This window comes from Protopterus annectens, chromosome 1.part0, assembly GCF_019279795.1.
Source record: "Protopterus annectens isolate FY-2018-M chromosome 1.part0, PAN1.0, whole genome shotgun sequence".
In the NCBI taxonomy this organism is placed as follows: domain Eukaryota; kingdom Metazoa; phylum Chordata; order Ceratodontiformes; family Protopteridae; genus Protopterus; species Protopterus annectens.
The window spans coordinates 1,154,674,655-1,154,693,011 of record NC_056725.1 but is presented as its reverse complement, the minus strand read 5'-3'; the positions used below and the strand labels follow the sequence as shown (position 1 = coordinate 1,154,693,011).

General features: G+C 40.0%; 1 protein-coding gene across 4 annotated transcripts in view; it reads right to left on the bottom strand.

The window, feature by feature from the left end:
* Positions 1–9,000: 9,000 nt before the first annotated feature.
* The window catches only part of PRDM1 (PR/SET domain 1), a 638,020-nt gene continuing 628,663 nt past the window's right edge, over positions 9,001–18,357 (bottom strand). For all 4 annotated transcript variants that reach the window (XM_044065211.1, XM_044065197.1, XM_044065202.1 and 1 more), the window contains one exon: positions 9,001–11,010. In XM_044065211.1, coding sequence (XP_043921146.1) covers positions 10,435–11,010 — 576 coding nt within the window. In that variant the 3' untranslated portion in view covers positions 9,001–10,434. The remainder of the gene's footprint in view (positions 11,011–18,357) is intronic.

The window sequence follows — 18,357 nt, the reverse complement described above, 5'->3', positions numbered from 1 at the left end:
CAGTTTTTCTTAGAGCTTTAGTCCTGCTCAAGTAGAATCTTAGCTGTCTGTGTACATCCAAGGAATGCAGAATTCTCTCCCCTTTGTTCTGCGGATTTGGATAAAAAGTTGGCAGATGAATTGTTTGGTTAAGAGCCACACTGGAAACCACCTTAGGCATAAAAGTAGGATTTGTCCTTAGAGACACCCTGTCTGGGTAAAATATGATAAAAGGCTGTACAGCCATGACGGCCTGTAGCTCTGAAACTCTTCTTGCTGAAGTAATTGCTAGTAGCAGAGCTGTTTTCCATGATAAGAACTTTATATCAGCGGTAGTGGCTGGTTCAAATGGAGGCAGGGTGAGCTTTTCCAACACATAATTGAGGTCCCATGCAGGTAATGGTGATCTTCTAGGAGGTCTTAATTTTTTGGCTCCTCTAAGATACTGCTTTAGTAAAGTATGAGAAAAGATTGGTGACTCTGTATTGTAATGAGCCAAAATGGCAGAGGCATGGATTTTGATTGTTGAGAAAGATAGGCCTTTGTCAAGCATCTCAGTTAAGTATTGCAATATCTGAGGAATATGTGGTTCTGCTATATCAGTTCCTTGTGCTTGATTCCAAGCACAGAATCGCTTCCATTTGTCAGCATAAGATTTTCTAGTACTAGGCCTTCTGGCTGCCAAAATGACATCCATCACAGCTTTACTGAGAGGCATCATTCGTATGATTACATGATTAGCCATGCTGCCAGGTTCAGAGTCTGTAGTTGATTGTGCAGGATCTGATTGTTTTGATGGGACAGTAGTTGTGGTCTTTGAGGCAAGGTCCAAGCTGGATATTGAGACAAGTTCCTCAGGATTGGGTACCAGTATTGGTGGTGCCAGTCTGGGGCAATTAATATCATCTTTGGCTTCTCTTGTCTGACTTTTAGGAGGACCTTGGGTAGAAGAGGCAGAGGAGGAAAGGCACAAACTGACAGGTTTTTCCAAATGAAGGCTAGGGCTTCCACTTTCCATGCTTGTCTGTGATAAGTACTTGTGCAGAATCTTTTCAATTGATAATTTTGAGGAGAAGCAAATAGATCTATGTCTGGGCTCCCCCATTTCTCTGTTATCATGCTGAATACTTGTGGATTTAGTTTCCACTTGTGAGGATCCATAAGGTTTCTGCTTAAATAGTCTGCCAGAGTGTTTTGTTTTCCTGGCAGGAATTGAGCTTGAAGATGTACTTGGTAGGTCAAAGCTGTGTCCCACAGTGCCATGGCTAATCTGCAAAGGGGGTAAGAGTGTGTGCCCCCTTGCTTGTTTATATACCACATGACTGTGGTGTTGTCCATCTTTATCAGTAGCTGTCCTGGATGAAGTAAGTCCTTGAAGGCTGTTAGGGCATTTTGAACAGCTAGCATCTCTTTCTGGTTGATATGTAGATGCATTTGTTTTGGTGCTCATATGCCCTGAATGCATCTTCCTGCCATGTGGGCCCCCCAGGCATAATCTGATGCGTCTGATGTTAAGGTTTGGCTGGCAGGAGGTAGAGTGAAGGGCAGTCCCATGTTTTGGTGACAGGCCTTTGCCCACCATAGAAACTCCTGTTGCAGGCAGGGAATGAGAGGAATCATTGTTTCCAGACTGTGTGAATGTTGACTCCATAAACATTTTAGGTACCATTGAAGTTTCCTCATATGCAGTCTTGCATATGGAATTAGTAGGATGCCATGAAGCACAGAGCCTGCAGAATTTGTCTTGCAGAAGACTGGGTTTTTGTTGCCATCAGTTTGAAGTAAGTAGTTAGTTCCCTTTGTTTGTCTGCCGTGAGGTAAGTCAACTGGGCAGTTGTATTCAAGCTTGCACCCAGGAATGTTCTCTTTTGAAAGGGTACCAGTTGTGATTTATTTTTGTTTACTGTGTACCCTAGGCATGTTAGAAGCCTTTTCACAAACACAAGGTGTCGAAGAAGTGTCCTTGTTCTCTGCTTGAATGAGACAGTCGTCCAAGTAAGGTTATATTTGTATACTTCTTTGTCTGCAAAATGCAATTACTGGTGCCAGGCACTTTGTAAAGACCCTGGGCGCAGTAGATAAACCAAAGGGCAGTGCAGAGAATTTGTAATGCATTAAGCCAGCCTTGAATCTGAGGTATCTTCTGCACGACTGTCTTATTGGGACATGCAGGTATGCCTCTTTTAGGTCTAAAGTCACCAGCCAAGCATTCTTGCCCAGCATGGGCAGAAGCTGCTGCAAAGTCAGCATTTTGAATTTTGGAATGTCTAGGTATGTGTTCAGAATCGATAAATCCAATATTGGCCACCAGGTCTTGTCCTTTCTGGGTACCAAGAACAGTCTTGAGTAAAAACTTTGTCCTTTTTCCTGTTCTGATACTGCCTGAATGGCCCCCATATCCATGAGGGATGTAACCTGTTTTTGTGCCTCTGTCCATTGACTCTTTGGCAGATCTGGCCAACCATTTGCCATTGGCAGAGTGTGGAAATGAAATCTGTATCCCTGTGATACTATGTTGAGTACCCACTTGTCCTGGGTTATTAACTGTCAATTTTGAACAAAAAGTGCTAATTTTCCCCCTATTGGTGCTGCCAAAATATAAGTGATTGGTGTAGGCAGAGGGAAGTCATTGGGATTGCTTTCTGTAGGTTTGCGCTTTTATCTCCTCCAGATTTGGAGGTGGATGCGCCCCATTGCTTTGACATGTATGAGTCTTGCGCCTGGTATCTGGAACCCTTAGGGCATCTGGATTTGCCCCTTTGAGCTCTGTCTGACACAGGAAAGGACCAATTTTTTGTAGGTCAGTGTCTACTGAATCTTGGTGGCTGCACTTGTAAGAAGTATTTAGCAGTTTGCATAGACTTATCTTTGTCTTACATTTTCTTTAAAACCTCTTCTGCTTTAATACAAACAGAGAATCATGCTGTAAAGGTGCATCTAGCAATTTAGCTTTAATATGATCAGGCAAATTTTGTTCCTTTAACCAGGCATGCCTCCTAATCACAGATCCAGTAACTGCAGCCCTACAGGACGCCTCTAAAGAATCAAAACCACATTGCAAAGTATGCTTTCCAACTTGTTCAGCTGCATGCAACAATTCATGCAATTCCTTATTTTCTGCACATTCTGAAATTAACATCATTTTCTGTTTCAGAAATCCCATAACATGTTGTTGGTACTTAAGCATATGAAATTGACAGTTTAAGGCCCTGATTGCCAAGGTTGCAGATGTATAAACCTTTTTTCCCCATCTGTCCAGTGCCCTTGAATCTCTGCCAGAGGGGGTAGGATTATTTGCTGTTGAGGCCTTAACTCCCTTTGGACCCTGTGAAATAGTTTCAGGATCAGCAGCAGGGTTTCTAAATAAAAATTTATGTGAGTTAGGGACCCTGTAATATCTGTCAGGCTTACTGGGAGCCAGAGGTAAGGAGTCAGGGGTCAAGCTAGACTCCGAAAACACATCATCCACAATGTCTAAAACAGGGAGAATGGCCAAAGGCTTGTGCTGAGGGAGAAGAAGGAAATCCCTGAGCCTCTTTTTTGATTCTGAGAAGTCTTGACTCTCCCAGTGAAAATGCTCCCTCAAAGTATGCAAGGTTTCTCCAAATGAAAAATCCTCAGGGGGAGGTGCAGACGGAATAGACTCCTCAGCATCAGAATCCTCGTAGGGAGGTAAAGATAATTCCTGATCAGAAGAGGAATCAGAAGAAATAGAAATCTGATCTGAAGATTCATAATCAGTCTCTTGCCTAGGCCTTTTATCTGGAGGGGGATGGGTACTCCTGATCAAGGTAATAAGGTCTTCAGCCATTTTGATCATCTGTTTTTTAGGCATAGAGGTCTGTGCATGTGGCTCATGCGTCGTTTTTTTAGTTTAAGAAGTTGCTTTTGTCTTTGATTTTGCAGCTGTCGTCGGTTTGATATACAAATGTTGAGGTCTGAATACGCCCTCAGAAGCCGGTGCCTGCTCAGCAGCTCCGGACCCATCCGAGGGAGATACATCCATCGGTCCAATACCTTGAGTATCTTGTGGCATGCTGGACTCCACATGGATGTCAGTAGAGGCCTGCGACTCAAAGGTAGCGGGTATCAGGGGCTGCGAAAGTGCCTCACTGAGTACCGGTGAACCGGCGACTGGCTTAGGAGAAGCTTCATCGTCAGTTTTGGATCTCGACTGCCTTTCTCTGTCCTTTTCTTTGCGTTTTTTATGTACTCCGGTAGTCGGATTGCTATCCGATGACATTTCTGGGTAGTTAAATCTGTTTCCAAAATACTTTGATGCAAACATATACTGACGCTTAGTAGTGCGTTGGTTAAATCTAGCACAAAACCGACAGCCAGGCACGTTGCGATCAGGGCCTAGGCAAGGAATACAGTATAAATGAAAATCCTTATGAGGTATTCTTCCCACAAGTAATACAATTATTAACTTTTTCTGACATTAGTAAAAAGCAAGAAAAAAGTTTTCCCAACGGGGTACTTGACTTTAGTGAAGACTTTGGTTCTGAAACTCAAACTCGAATATTTCAGTAGTCGGCCGACAAGCACTTGTGAAATGCTTCTGCTTCCGGCACCGCACGGCAAGAAAGACTAAAGAAAATGGCGTCAGCTGCATGTTTTATACCCCTGACGTCATGGAAGAGGAGACAGCAACCGATGCAGGACCCAAGACTTTGGAATTCAGGCCGACTGAGGGCAACCTGCCAGCAGATTACCCTAATGTAATGACTGCAACAGTGAAACACGAAGAACATCATACAAGTGGAACTGTAGATAGGTCAGTGAAAGAGGAAGGGCAAATAATCTTTTCAAAATAAATTTTACTAGACTTTAAAGATCTAAGGCACAATGATTCCTATTGGAACAAACAGCTAATAATGCACATGGAAATATTGATAAAGTCAAATATAACATAGAAATGGTGATGTAAGAGATACAAATGTTAAAGAAAATGAAAAATAAGTGAATAAAGATGGTAAAGATGGAAAAGAGAGACAGAGAACAAAATTCAAAATTATGGACAAGTTAAAAAGTTGAAGAAAGACAGAACAAAGAGGGAGACCTGGTGTACATTATGGAACGAAACTGAGAAGGGCTATTTAAAATTAAACAAAGGGGAATTGGGTATAAAGGGAGACTATCCAGCACCACCTTCAGATCTTTCTTCCCCCATCAGGTGCAGTTTTGTGCTCTGATACTAGAAAATGACCAATCCTGAGATGAACTATCTTCAGGATGGAGAACCCTAATCAGAGAAACCCTAAAACTTCCTCTCTAGACTGCTGCTGAACCCTCTATAGGAGGATGTCAGGTCAAGCAGCAGATGGAGAAGGTGGAAAAGGACTAATCTAGGTACTCACCCCAACCCACAGGTATTTGAATGGAAGAGGGGAAGGTGCTAAAAATGCAACAATGAATATACTCGAACATCTACAGTTAAGTTCCTAACACAACTGCACCATGTTCTTCACAATTCACTTTTGCATCACTGATTCTTAGGAGGAGATCTAGGCTTCTATATCAGTGGGTGACTGATCTATGGAAGTTGCAGTCTCTGAAAACACTAGCTAAGTTGTAATACTTGGCAAAGGTATGCACTGAAGACCAGGTACTGGTTTCCAAGATGGCCTGGGTAGGAATCCTTCTTATGAAAGCTGTGGTCCTGGTAGAATAACTGTTGCTTGAACTGGAACAGACCTGTCATGGCCAATATAGCAGAATTCATTAAAAGAGTTATCCATTTAAAAGTGGTTTGCTTGTTAATGGGCTTTCCCTTCCTGCCTTTGGTAAAGGAAAAGCTGGTCAGATCATCTGTAGTGGTTTTTTCTCTCTAAGTAGAATCTCAATGATCCCCGACTATCTAGGGACTGCAAAATTCTCTCCCTCCCTAATTTTGGGGACATAGAAAGAATATAGGGAGGTGTACAAGCCTGTTGTAAGATAGCTCTACTGTCACATTAGGCATCACTGATGGGACAGTTCAGAGAGCTACCAAATTCTTAATAGAAAATTAAGCAGGAATCCCTTCATGTAAAGGCCTGCAGTTCCAAGATATCTCTATTCAAGGGTCAAGGCAACTTGCAAGGTAGTCTTCCATGACAAAGACTATATGGTGGTAGAAGTAGCTAGTTCAGAGGAAAGGATTGTGAACTTTTCCTGTAAAAAATCCAGGTTTCTATGGTAGAGAGATCTCTTCAATGGGTGGTCTTGAAAGTAGAACACTCTTAAGGAACCATTTCAATAGCAACTGGGAAAAGAAAAGGTAGTCAAAAGGTAGACATTCCAAAGGCATAAAAACAAGAGTGCACCAATGGCTGAATTACCTCAAAAGTATTCACGAACAACCACAGCTGGTTTACCGTTTATTGAAGAGAATAAAAGCAGGATCCAAACATAAAGTGAGCGCTTTCACGTCCAATAATGACGCTTCTTCAGACTTCAAAAATTACCCAAAAACTGCACTCCTTATATACAGCTTAATTGATGTACTTAAACAAATTAATTGCAAACAATTAAGGTAATTGAAATTAATCAAAGCTGAGCTAAAAGCGTATCCTACTAAAAACACGTAGTGCAACAGAAATATATAAAAACATCATTTAAAAACTGACATGTAAAATAATATTTGCATCTTCACATAGATAAAATACATATAATACTTATAAATAGAAGTTAATGTTTTAAGGATCGTGCTGCCAAATGTGGCTTCAATGTGATTTTATCATTCAATCCATAAATATGTGCTTGCAACCTCACCACCCATCTATTTTCTATCTATCTAAAGGTAGACATGCAGAAATGTCTGTAGCACATTCCATTAGAGGTATAGAATAGGCTTGTATTGATGAGGTGTCATAAAAGTGAGAAGCAGAGACACCTATGCTGAGTTTTTGTCCTGTTCCCTACTATATTTTCTAATTTATTTAATAAAATTTCCTTGTGTTGGGGTTTCCACCCCCCCTCCGCAAAATCTCCAGCATATTTCACAGAAGACGTGCCTACAATGAATGAGTGCTAGATAATTCACACTGTCAGCCTCAGCATCCATACACAGGGATGAATCACATCCCCTGTGTTATTTGTCAAGAGATCTACCCACTGAGTTAGCACAACCATTTCTTCTCTTACCAGATTCAGCAGGCAAGAGAACCAATGCTGTGTGAGCTAAAATAGTGATAAGTTTCTTTTTGATAGTTCCCCATTGCCTTCTGCACTACCCTGTAGATTAAGCGTGTTGGAGGAAAAGCAAACATAAATAGAGCTGCCCAGGTTCTGCAGAAAGCATCTGTTATCCAGGCCTGTTCTGTCAGTATTCTGGTGCAGAACTTGCTTAACTGCCTGTTTTTTTTTTTTTTTTTGGAGAAGCAAAAAGGGCTACTTATGGCACACCCCATGTGCAGACCATGTCCACGAACACATGCCTGTTCATCATCCATTCCTAGCAGTCTACTTGTATTCTGCTCAGTTGCTCTACTAATGCTTTCCCTGGGAATGGGATGTGTTACTGCCCTGCGAGTCATACCCAATTTCTGGTCTAGCTATAGTGCCTCATTGCTAGTTTTCACAGAAGGTCAGAATGTGCCCTTCTCCCCTTGCTTATTGACATAACACACAATCATGGTGCTCAATGGATTTGCAACATTCCCTGCTGATATTTCTGTCCTTGATAGCCATGATGGTCGGAATCACAGCCATCATTTACTTTATGTTGATGTGCTTTATACTGAATGTCCTGTCCCAAGACCCCTGGACTGTCTACCTTAGCTATAGTCTCCAAAGCCAGATCAGGGGAGTCTACTGTGATGATCCGAGAACCTGGGCTTAACTTGAAGAATACCGCCAGGTTTATGAAAACTTGTTTTATCCACCATAAGACTTATTTCTTGATGTAAGGTTAACACTTACATGGGGCACTGGAAAGACTGGGCATGTGTGTGACCAAAGCTAGACATTAGGATCTTATCCTCTAGGAATACTTTCCGTTTCTCTGTCTCTAGCAGTGCATAGAAACAAAAATCATCTTGTGGGTGAAAGGTGGGACTTCTGAAGATTTAGAGATAATCCCAGAGACTGGCTAAGGTTGTCATCCAGGTCTGGATAAATGTGAACACCCTTTGTCCTATTATGCAAAAAGCAATTAGTGTAGCCACACATTTTCAAAATCTATAGGTGCAACAGACAAGCAAAAGTTTAAGGGGGTAAAATATAATGGGAACCCCCTGCTTTGAATCTGAGGAATTTCCTGTCTACCTTAGCTATAGGGATGTGTAGATAGGCATCCCTTCTGTCCATGGTCAATCTGCAGGGCCAAGGAAGGTGAAAAGGTAGAAGGCTCTGCAAGGATGGCATTTGACCACTTATGCCTACTTGTCTATAACAATTTTGTGATGCCTATGGACAGAAACTATCCTCAGTAATTTCCTTCTTACTGATAATGTGACATTAGTCATGGTTCCCTATTAAGTAAGCGAACTTAATATAGTAAATGCTGTTTAATCTACAGCTAAATGTCAAAATGGCAAAATCCCGAAGACACGGAACAGCGATTTTTTTTCTCAGGGAAAAAAATCACTGGGCCATTTCTGCAACTTTGCCATTTCCTCCACTGTGGTGTGATTTTCGGGACTTTGACATTTCCTCCACGGTGTGATCTTGGAGTTAGTATATTTAAGTAGGAGGGGTGTGGGGGGTGAAGCTCCCCACTTTATTTTGTTTTTTTTTTTTTGCGGACCAGCGATTTTTTTTCCCTGGGGGGAAAAAAGTTGCTGTTTTGTTTGTTCGGAATTTTGTGTTTTCATTTTTTTTTTGGGTCGATTATACAGCGTTCTCTGTTATAATATAGACCCTTTCCCATGTGGTATATCAGTCAATTTGAAGTATCTTATCCTAAAAACTCACTGTCACTAGTATTGCAAATCTTTTGGTTAATCCTAGCCATTTCACCTAATAACAACTACTATGTCAATAGTGACTTCCAGGAAGCATAAATAAATATCTGACAAAAAGGATATGACACAGATGTATAAAGAGTGATGAACATTTACGTTTAATTTACATTTTTTGACAAATAGCACATAAATAACAATGTAAACCAGTATGTAAACATAAGATGCGTTTTGTTTCTCTAGCAAGGAAAAGTACAAGCCTGTTAACTTTGGTAAAGAGATGCAAAAAAACAGCTGTTGACAGTTTTGCTACATTCACTTGAAAATGGGTATAAAAAACAAAACAGAAATCCAGTCAACTTGCAGCTCTAGAATTCTTAAAGCTGAGGCCTGCTGCTTTGGTACATTTGTATCAAATGCAACAATAACAATAAAAAACAACAAAAAGAAGCAATACAAGCAAAAATGTAAGAAGGTGTGTCCAGTGATAAGAGTAGTGATGCTTTGGTTTGTCCTACGTAGTAAGCAATGTCCATTAGTAACATGTACTGAAACCAAACCACTGCTCGTAGAAAAGTTTATGACAGTCTGCTGTTAATATAAACAGCAATTCTCTGCATACAAAGGGTTGTACCAAACACTTGCTGACAGCACAGCTTCATTTGATACTGGAATAATACGCATCTGATTTTGGCTGCAATAGACAGCACTAATCATTCATCTACCCAGATTAATATCTTACAGTTAGAGATATTTAAATTATGTGCTACACCTAAAAACAGCAATAAATCATCTTTGGGCTAAGCAACAACTGTGCAGGTGCTTTTTTGTTTGCACACACATTTGGTTCATGCTTCAAGAGCCATAAAGCATTTTATAATGCAGTCTTTCCTGCACCACTGGACACACACTGAGGTAAACGTTGTTGAAAAACTTTGCAATGCCCTTTCATCTTCAATTAAATTAACCACAAACCTGTACAAACACAAATACTGAGGAAAAATACAAAGCACAAGGGGAAACACAACAAAGTATTGTATACATTGTGACTTTGTGATTCAACATGTCTAAATGTCCACCTTTGGCAATACAAAACCTTTTTTGTAAAACCCTGAATATTGCTACACAGACAATTTCTCATCCAAGTAACAGTTTCATTTTTTCATCTCTTAGGTTCTTAATTTAAAAAAGATCTGCAGAAATCATATCTACAAAAGAATGGCCACATAGAAAATGAAACATATGCTTGAATTCAAATTACAATGAATTATCCAGTCATTGTAAACATTATTTTCCAATTATTGCTCGAAATAGGAAAAATTGCATAATAAATTATGAAGTACAATTATTGAAAAAATAATTATGAACATACGATTGTCTTTTTTAATTTAATTAATAGCAGTCTTTGCCTCTTCCAGACCCTGAGAATTCAGAAGATCCCCCTCTCAAATGGGGTAGTACTAATATCAGCCAAGAATGCAAGGTAGCTTCAGACTATGCAAAAGTTAGTGCTACAGGCACCTTGACTTTTAGAGTTATAAATATTATATTTCCATTTACTTTTGAAGTTTTAAGGGTGCATGTGTTCAACTGTTTCCTGCTTGACCTTTACTGGTAACAGAGGTAGTGAGCTGCTGTGTGACAACTTTACAACTGACGTATCTGTGTGTTCATAAAGGCTGCACGCTGAAGAAAGAAGTCCACTCCCTAGGTTCCTGTGTAAAGAAGCTTTATAAGTAGCTTCTTCCATTTCCCTCCTAAGCATATCCAGCATCTGTTTCTCCACAGCAGAAGCGACATCAATATCGTCGTCAACGTCTTCCAGTTGATCAGCACCGTCACTGATATCAAACTTCTCAATTTCTTCATTGATGCGGTTCAGATCATCCAGTGATCGTCCAGTTGCTGGATTCGCTGGACAATTGCCATTCATGTGTACCTTTAGGCTGCAGAGATGGATGTAGCTCTTGTGACAGTGGGGACATTTATGTGGGCGCTCACGAGTGTGCAGTCGCTTGTGAAGTTTGAGGTGGACAAACTGGGTAAATTTTGCTGGACACAACTTGCACTGATAAGGCTTCTCCCCGGAGTGGAGTCGCAGATGCGTCTTTAAGTTACTTGTACTGCTAAATCTTTTATGGCAAACCTGTAGAAAGGCAGCAACAAAAAAAAAAAAGTGTTACAGCGTACGTTCATGCTATTTAAATATATTGCACAGTATTCATTGTACACATTTCGGTGGTTTCCCAAAATGTGGATGGCAGTCTGTCAGCCAGCATGTAATCAACACAAGACCCACCAGAAGACTGACATGACCAATGCCTTTTACCAATTCATACTTTACTACACATTAACAAAATACTGTTTTGAGAGCACAGGAATTAGCTTCCTTTAATGTATTAAGACAGTAATGAAACTAGATCCTAGCAAAGGTTACCTTACATGCAAGTCATAACAGCTTTGAATTGTTGGTGGAACTCGTATACAACCACAAAAAGTTGAATTAAGTGATGAAAGTGGAGTTCAACATAAAAATATCAAAAAAGTGATCTAGGTGCTACGCTGCTTTACAGACAGTTATTGCAATCACACAAGGCATAACAATAAAGCTAGCAAAGCCCTTGCTTATGTACCAAAGAATAGGTCACATTTTAGCATTAAAAATGGTAGTACATAAAATACTCAACTGTCAAAGCCTGTCCCTTGGTTTTGGTGCAAGCCTTGAGAAAGGAGGAATGTTTGAGACGACATTCTAGCCCTTGTAACAGTGCATTCAATAGTTTGGACTTCTTAAAAGCAAAGCTTGAGTGTCATATCGGTGGCCAGAAAACACAGATCTGAAGCATACAGAAAAAAATATATATATACTTTTCCCTCCCAGATGATCTTGCTACTGATAACAATGTAAAGATGGGTGAGCTATATCATTTGTAATACCTTTTTTTATTTTTTTATTTTATTTTACATTTGTTGACTTATTTACTAAGAAAATAAATACAGCACCCTCAAATACCCAAAGCACTGGGTATTGGGACAACCCTTAAAACATTCTCTCTCTGTTTCAGCTGTTGTATAACATAACCAGTTGCAACAAAGATTTACAGCCTGGATGTATCCAATCAGATATTCTTAAGCAAACTGCTCTAGTTCCTAAGTCGTCTTCAGTGAACAAAAAACTGCATGTAGTTACAGCTCTGTACCGTGAGGCTTTTCAACCAAAAGTAGAAAAATATACATTAAATCATTGCAACTGTGTACAAGCGTTCATGTACAAGGATGTCCAATTTAAAATATATACTCAGTCTAATGTCCATTTTCATATGGAATGAAACAGGAGTTTCACGCTGGCCAGTGTGGACATATTTTAATGCAGACGTGCAGTAACTTCATTGGACTCCACAGTATACGTCGACGGAGTCCTAATTAAGATCTATACAACCCAAGTTTGACAAGTGCTCCAGGAAGCCATGAGGAGTCAAGGGAAGAGAGGAGTGAGTAAACCAGTGCCAGCTCACCCACCTTTGGTTAGGGGAGGCAGCACAGTCTGCTGTGATGCTGACTCTTGCAGTGATGAAGGAATACAGCACACAGCATATGGGCTAGAGATACATACCAGAATCTGCCAAACTGCAAAAAGGCAGTAGCCTTCCTGAAAAGCATGTCTGGGAACATACATTATGCCATGGAAGGAAGGACATAGCAGGCCCTTGCTCATGTGAGCCATCATCACAACTCTCTGGAGGTGAGACTTGGACCTTTAAAGATGAGATTCTAACGACTGCTTGAATGATTCTCCTGTGACTGGTCACCCCACGGGGAATAAATGTTAGAATTGATCATAGGAGGGGTGATGGTTGGCAGACAGTGAGGTAAAATTATATTCAAATAGGTATTTATTTACTTGCTATAATTAGCTATCTAGAAAGAATTAATCTTACACCAATAATATATAAATAAAAGATGTATTAGTACTCAATGTGTGTAATAGAGGTAACAGGAAATGAATGTTCAGACCAGCGATGCAGAAATTTATCAACTGTGCATACTATTAACTGTATAACACCCTAGATGGATGAAGAGAATACACAAACTGTCCCATTGTGTATGCTGTGATTAAGTCTGACTTTATTACCTACAATCTTACAGGTCATAACTGAATGTATCCATGACAAAGGTTACATTCTGCTGACTTGCTCTATATACCCACAAAACGCACAAGATGCACTGCAGGGTTTATTTAAAAAATGAAGCAGAGTTCAGCAGTTTTGTGTAACGTACTTCCTTCACTCCCTCTGACTACTCTCTGTTGTAGTCTGATCTTCCAATGGACTGTCACACCTCTCGTTAAATTCTCAAATCTACATCCAGCAAAAAACTCAGACTGCAGCTTCTTCCCTTTAGTCAGTTTGTCATGTCTTATTGGAATCTGCCTTCATCATAAAGCAGTTCTTACTCTCTTCACATACAGTTTACACATCTTCTAAAAAGCAGTTCGTTTCCATATACAGCTGCCTTTATAATCAGCCCCAACTCTTCCTAGCTCTGCTTTGCACCCCCTCCTTTTGCCCCTTAACTGATCTAGCATGCTTGCATTTTTCACCCCCACTCAGCTCACCACTATGCTCTCTTTCAGTTGATGCAAACTCTTTCCATCAAATAAACGCTCCAATTATGATAAACTAGCTCAAGTCTTTTTTTCCTCCAGTTAAACCAGCTCCTTTTGCTTTAGCTTCTGCATAGCTACATGGAACAAAGGCTACAATATTTTTCTTTAAAACATAAATTATGTTTACTTTTTATATCTTTTCCTTCTACCACTGTTTAGTATGTGGTCATTAATTTATTCCTTGGATGTCTCAAACAGCAATGACTTACATTTCACAGCTACCATTTATTGAATCACCTGCCTTATGTTTACCTAATTTACCACTTGCATCCAAATACCACAAACCCAAACTATGCAGGCCTTACTTTCATCTCTCCTACTAACCCTCACAACTCTAACCTACATTACATCCTTACACACAAAACACACCACTACCACACACCACCTACCATACAACACATACCTTCAACACCTGTTATTACACACATAAGCTTTCCTATAGCCCCCTCTTTATTTAGTGACAACACAATATTATTTTTAGTAACAAGTATGTTTCACTATTCTACACTAGAATCAAGTAAACTTCACATAGATATTCTACAAACTATCAAGCTTCAACTTTCATTAAAAAATACCTCCTTACCTTGGGGGATATTCACCCAAATCCAGGGCCAAGCAATGTTGCACCCCCAAACACACTGTAGATCTACTCATCATCATTCTTAACTCTCACAAGTATATCAAACAACCTTCCTCACTTACACGCATTCCTAACTCACTACTCCCCCGACATCCTTACCATAACAGAGACCTGGCAAAAACCCAGCACAAAGAATGAAGAAATTCTCCCTCCAGGATATAATATCCTACAGCTAGACAGAACAGGAAAGAAGGATGGGGGCATTGCAATTATCTATAAAAATACAATTTCTCTCCAACCTCTACTAACTCCTCTACCTAAATTTAATACTGCTGAGATTGTAGGCTCGCTGTCCTACTGTTATATAAGAAAAAGAAAATCAATATTCTCTGTGCATATATCCCTCCAGGTCATAACGCTCTAATAAATAAGGAGATTCTACAATGGTCAAAAGATAATCTCCCACAGGAAACTATTTTATTAGGCAACCTAAACACTGGCTGGCCTGTAACTCTAAAAACCCCACTAGCCACATCAACCTATATGGATTTTCTCAACTCATTCAAGCACCAACTAGAGTAGACAAAAAATCCCATAAGGTATCGATACTAGACTGGACATTAGTAAATTACCCTGAACATAATTACCAAGTAGGTAGTCTACCTGATGGACTTAGTGACCATCTCCCTACTTTCCACCCACGAAAACGTACTAACTTACCCAAACCTACACTCTATAGACAAGTCAGAAACGATCACAATGTTAACCCTCTAGAACTCAACACTATATTAAAAAAATGTAACTGGGAACCACTACACAGCCTTGACCTAGACCAAGCAGTGGACTATTTTAATAGCACTCTTATTAACATCCTTGATTCAGTTCCCCAGTAAGAAAAATTAGAGCTAAGCAACACTAAGCTCCTTGGCTTACTAAATCCACCAGAACCCTATTAAAAACCAGAGACAAGGCATGGAAAGCCTGGAAGAGAGAGAGAACACTAGTCTATCCAAACAAAACTATCAACACCTTAGGAATCAGGTCAAAACACAAACAAAGATTGATAAACAGAACTACTTTCTAGATATACAAAATAAACAATCCAATAGCCCCCAAAAGTTCTGGCATGCAATAAACTCCCTACTAAAACCTGGTAAAACCTCCACACCAGCTCCCACTTTCACCTCTACAAAAACAGATATATAGCCTCCCAATCTAATAGCCACTTTACTGAATCCATTAAATCACTATCAACTCAACTTTCCAAAAATAGCTACTCATCCATACCGACAATTCACCTCCCTGTACATTCTCTCCGGTCCCAACCTCAACAATAAAAAATACCTCTTAAGACTTAAACCCACTACTCTTGCAGCAGATGGTATACCTGCTCATTTCCTAAAAATGGTTGCCGACTCTCTATCCTACCCAGCCTCAATCTTAATCAACAACTCCATACAGGAATCCCACATCCCTCAACTATGGAAAATCTCTTACATTATTCCCCTTCATAAGGGTAGGAATTCCTATGATTTCTCTATCGCCCCAAAGCCATTGTCTCCTTTATCAAAGATACTTGAGAAATGCATACACTCTCAGGTCATGCATTTCCTAGACTCTAACAATCACTTCTCCTCTACACAACATGGCTTCTGCCCACACCACAGCACAACTTCAGCCATTCTCTCTTTCACAAACCTGGTTATCCAACATAGAAATAAAAACAGATTTGTATCTGCTATATTCCTGGACCTCTCCAAAGCATTTGACATGGTTTCCCACACCATTCTAATAGATACTCTTACCTCTCTATCCTTTGAACTAACACTTTTGCATGGTTTAAAAACTATCAGACCAACAACAAGCTATCCAGTGGCAAGGAGTTATATCATCTTTACTCCCAACTACCATTGGTGTACCTCAAGGTTCCATACTCAGTCCACTCCTCTTTTGTATCTTTACCAATAATCTACATACCTCTGCCCTACAGGCTTCACTTATACAGTATGCAGACGATTCCACCCTGATCTGCTCCGCCCCAAATCTCACCACCCTACAGCATCTCACCCAGGAATATTTTACCTCAGTAGAAAGGTGGATCACAGATATTCAACTTATCTTAAATCCCAACAAAACAAAACTACTTCTATTTATCCCAAACAAATCAAAAACCACTCCACTCTCCTTCTCTATCTCCTCCAATAATGGAACTGTCATTTCACCCTCTCTCGACAACAAGGTGCTTGGCGTTGTAATAGATAACACCCTACACTTTGACATCCACACACTTTGACATCCATACCTGTCAAACTATTAAAAAGGTACACAAATAAATGGAGTCCCTATACAGACAAAAAGACTTTCTATCAGATCAAGCTCGGGTCACCCAAGCTCAAACCCACCCTTCTTTCCACACTCATGTATGCAGCATCTATTCTCACCTATGTAAGAAAATGTGACCTGGAGAAACTTGAGTTGTGTTATAACAAAATCGCCAAGTTTGCAAAAAATTCCCTCTTTAGAACAGACCATTGTATACCTGTTAGGCAACTTCAGTGGCTTGAGCTCCCACAGTTATTAACCTACCACCAACTAGTCATAGCTTATAACAACCTAAAATATCCTGAAAAAACTCCAGCCCTTAGGGAACTACTGACTAACTACATTCCAAATCGACCACTCTGCTTTGCCAACAAATCCCTCCTCTGTATCTCCACAGCCAACAACACAGCAGGTAAAGCTCTATTTTCTCACAGTATACCAAAAAGTTGGAATAATCTCCCTCCCTCAGTGACTTCTGCACCTAATACCAAACAATTCAAAAACTCCCTTAAGGCTCATCTTATTAGCTCTTTGCTATGTCCATGTGTTACTTAATCCTAGTGTATGCTACCACCATCTTTCTCTCTTCTCTCCAATTATCAGACCCTCAGTAAAAATGGAAGTAACAAATGGCATCCCTTGACATTTGGAAATGTTGTTGTGATCCCTGTCTGTATATTTTGATAACTAACTTAATGTTCACTTGTATACATTGCTGATATGATCTTTCTTTGCGTACTGTTCTATTATGCATAAAATACTGCTCAATAACAAAGTCTTTACTTTACATTATGTATTATTATCATTGTCTGAAGTGGAGCTTTTGTCCTCGGGCCTCTGCTGTAAATGGACCTCGTCCAGTCGGACCATCCCAGTTAACAAATGTAAAATAAATAAATAAAATAAATAAATGTTGGTCAGTTTTGTCATATTACCTTAGTAACCATATATGAGACCATTGAAATTGGTCTAATACACTCAGCTAATCAAACTATGTGAATACTGCCACTAGTAGAACAATGCCAAGCAGTAACGATATGTACCTACTGATGTTTCTGGACTAAACACATGACTTGTAAGACTTCTGCAAATTAATGGCCGGATACTTGAATAAAGTTTCCAGACTCTAATGCTACAGACATGTCAGAGATATGTAAAGCTAACCACTTCAAAACTCGTCTCATCTGAAGAACTACACAGAAATGGAACTAGCCCGCCTCACTACACTGAGAGCTAACAAATTATTCCTGTAAACCAGCTAGCAAGAGAAATTCTGATATAATAGTGGTAATAGCAAACTCTGTGATGCTGATAACTCAAACCGGAAACAAGTTTGGCCAATGACTGATGGCTGACCAGTGGGTGCAGAAGGAAAAGCTGTTGGGGGTGCTGTTCTTATCCCGAGAGACACTGATACAGCACAGAGCAGCAGCCTAGATCTTTGTGGTGGAGCACTGCTCAGAGATCATGTTCAGAGAAATGGTGTCTGCCGAGGAGAGCTACACTAAAGCAGCTGCTATGTCCTTACGGTGCTGGAGTCTGGAGGCCTTACATATGTAATATTAAAATGGTGGCGGGCGAGCAGCAGGAGGACACCATGAGGTGTCTGCAGATAGTGCGCTGGGAACGTGTGTTGAAATGTTAAAAGCAATAGACATGCATAGGGTGAAGGGAAGTGGTGAATAAGAAAATATGGATTTCAGCTTAGGGTAAGACACTGCATAACGACGGAGTTAAGGGAGGAAAGAAAAGGCAAGATGACAATACAAGTGAAAGGGGAAAAATGAAGTGCTGCAGAAAGGAATACTTTATTTTCTCATTTATGAAGAAAAAAGTGATCTCTTTGGAATGAGCTGCCAAGGAAAGAGTTGGAGTGGAGATCAACTGAGGCAGGTTATGCTTCTACATTGTCAATAATAGATCAC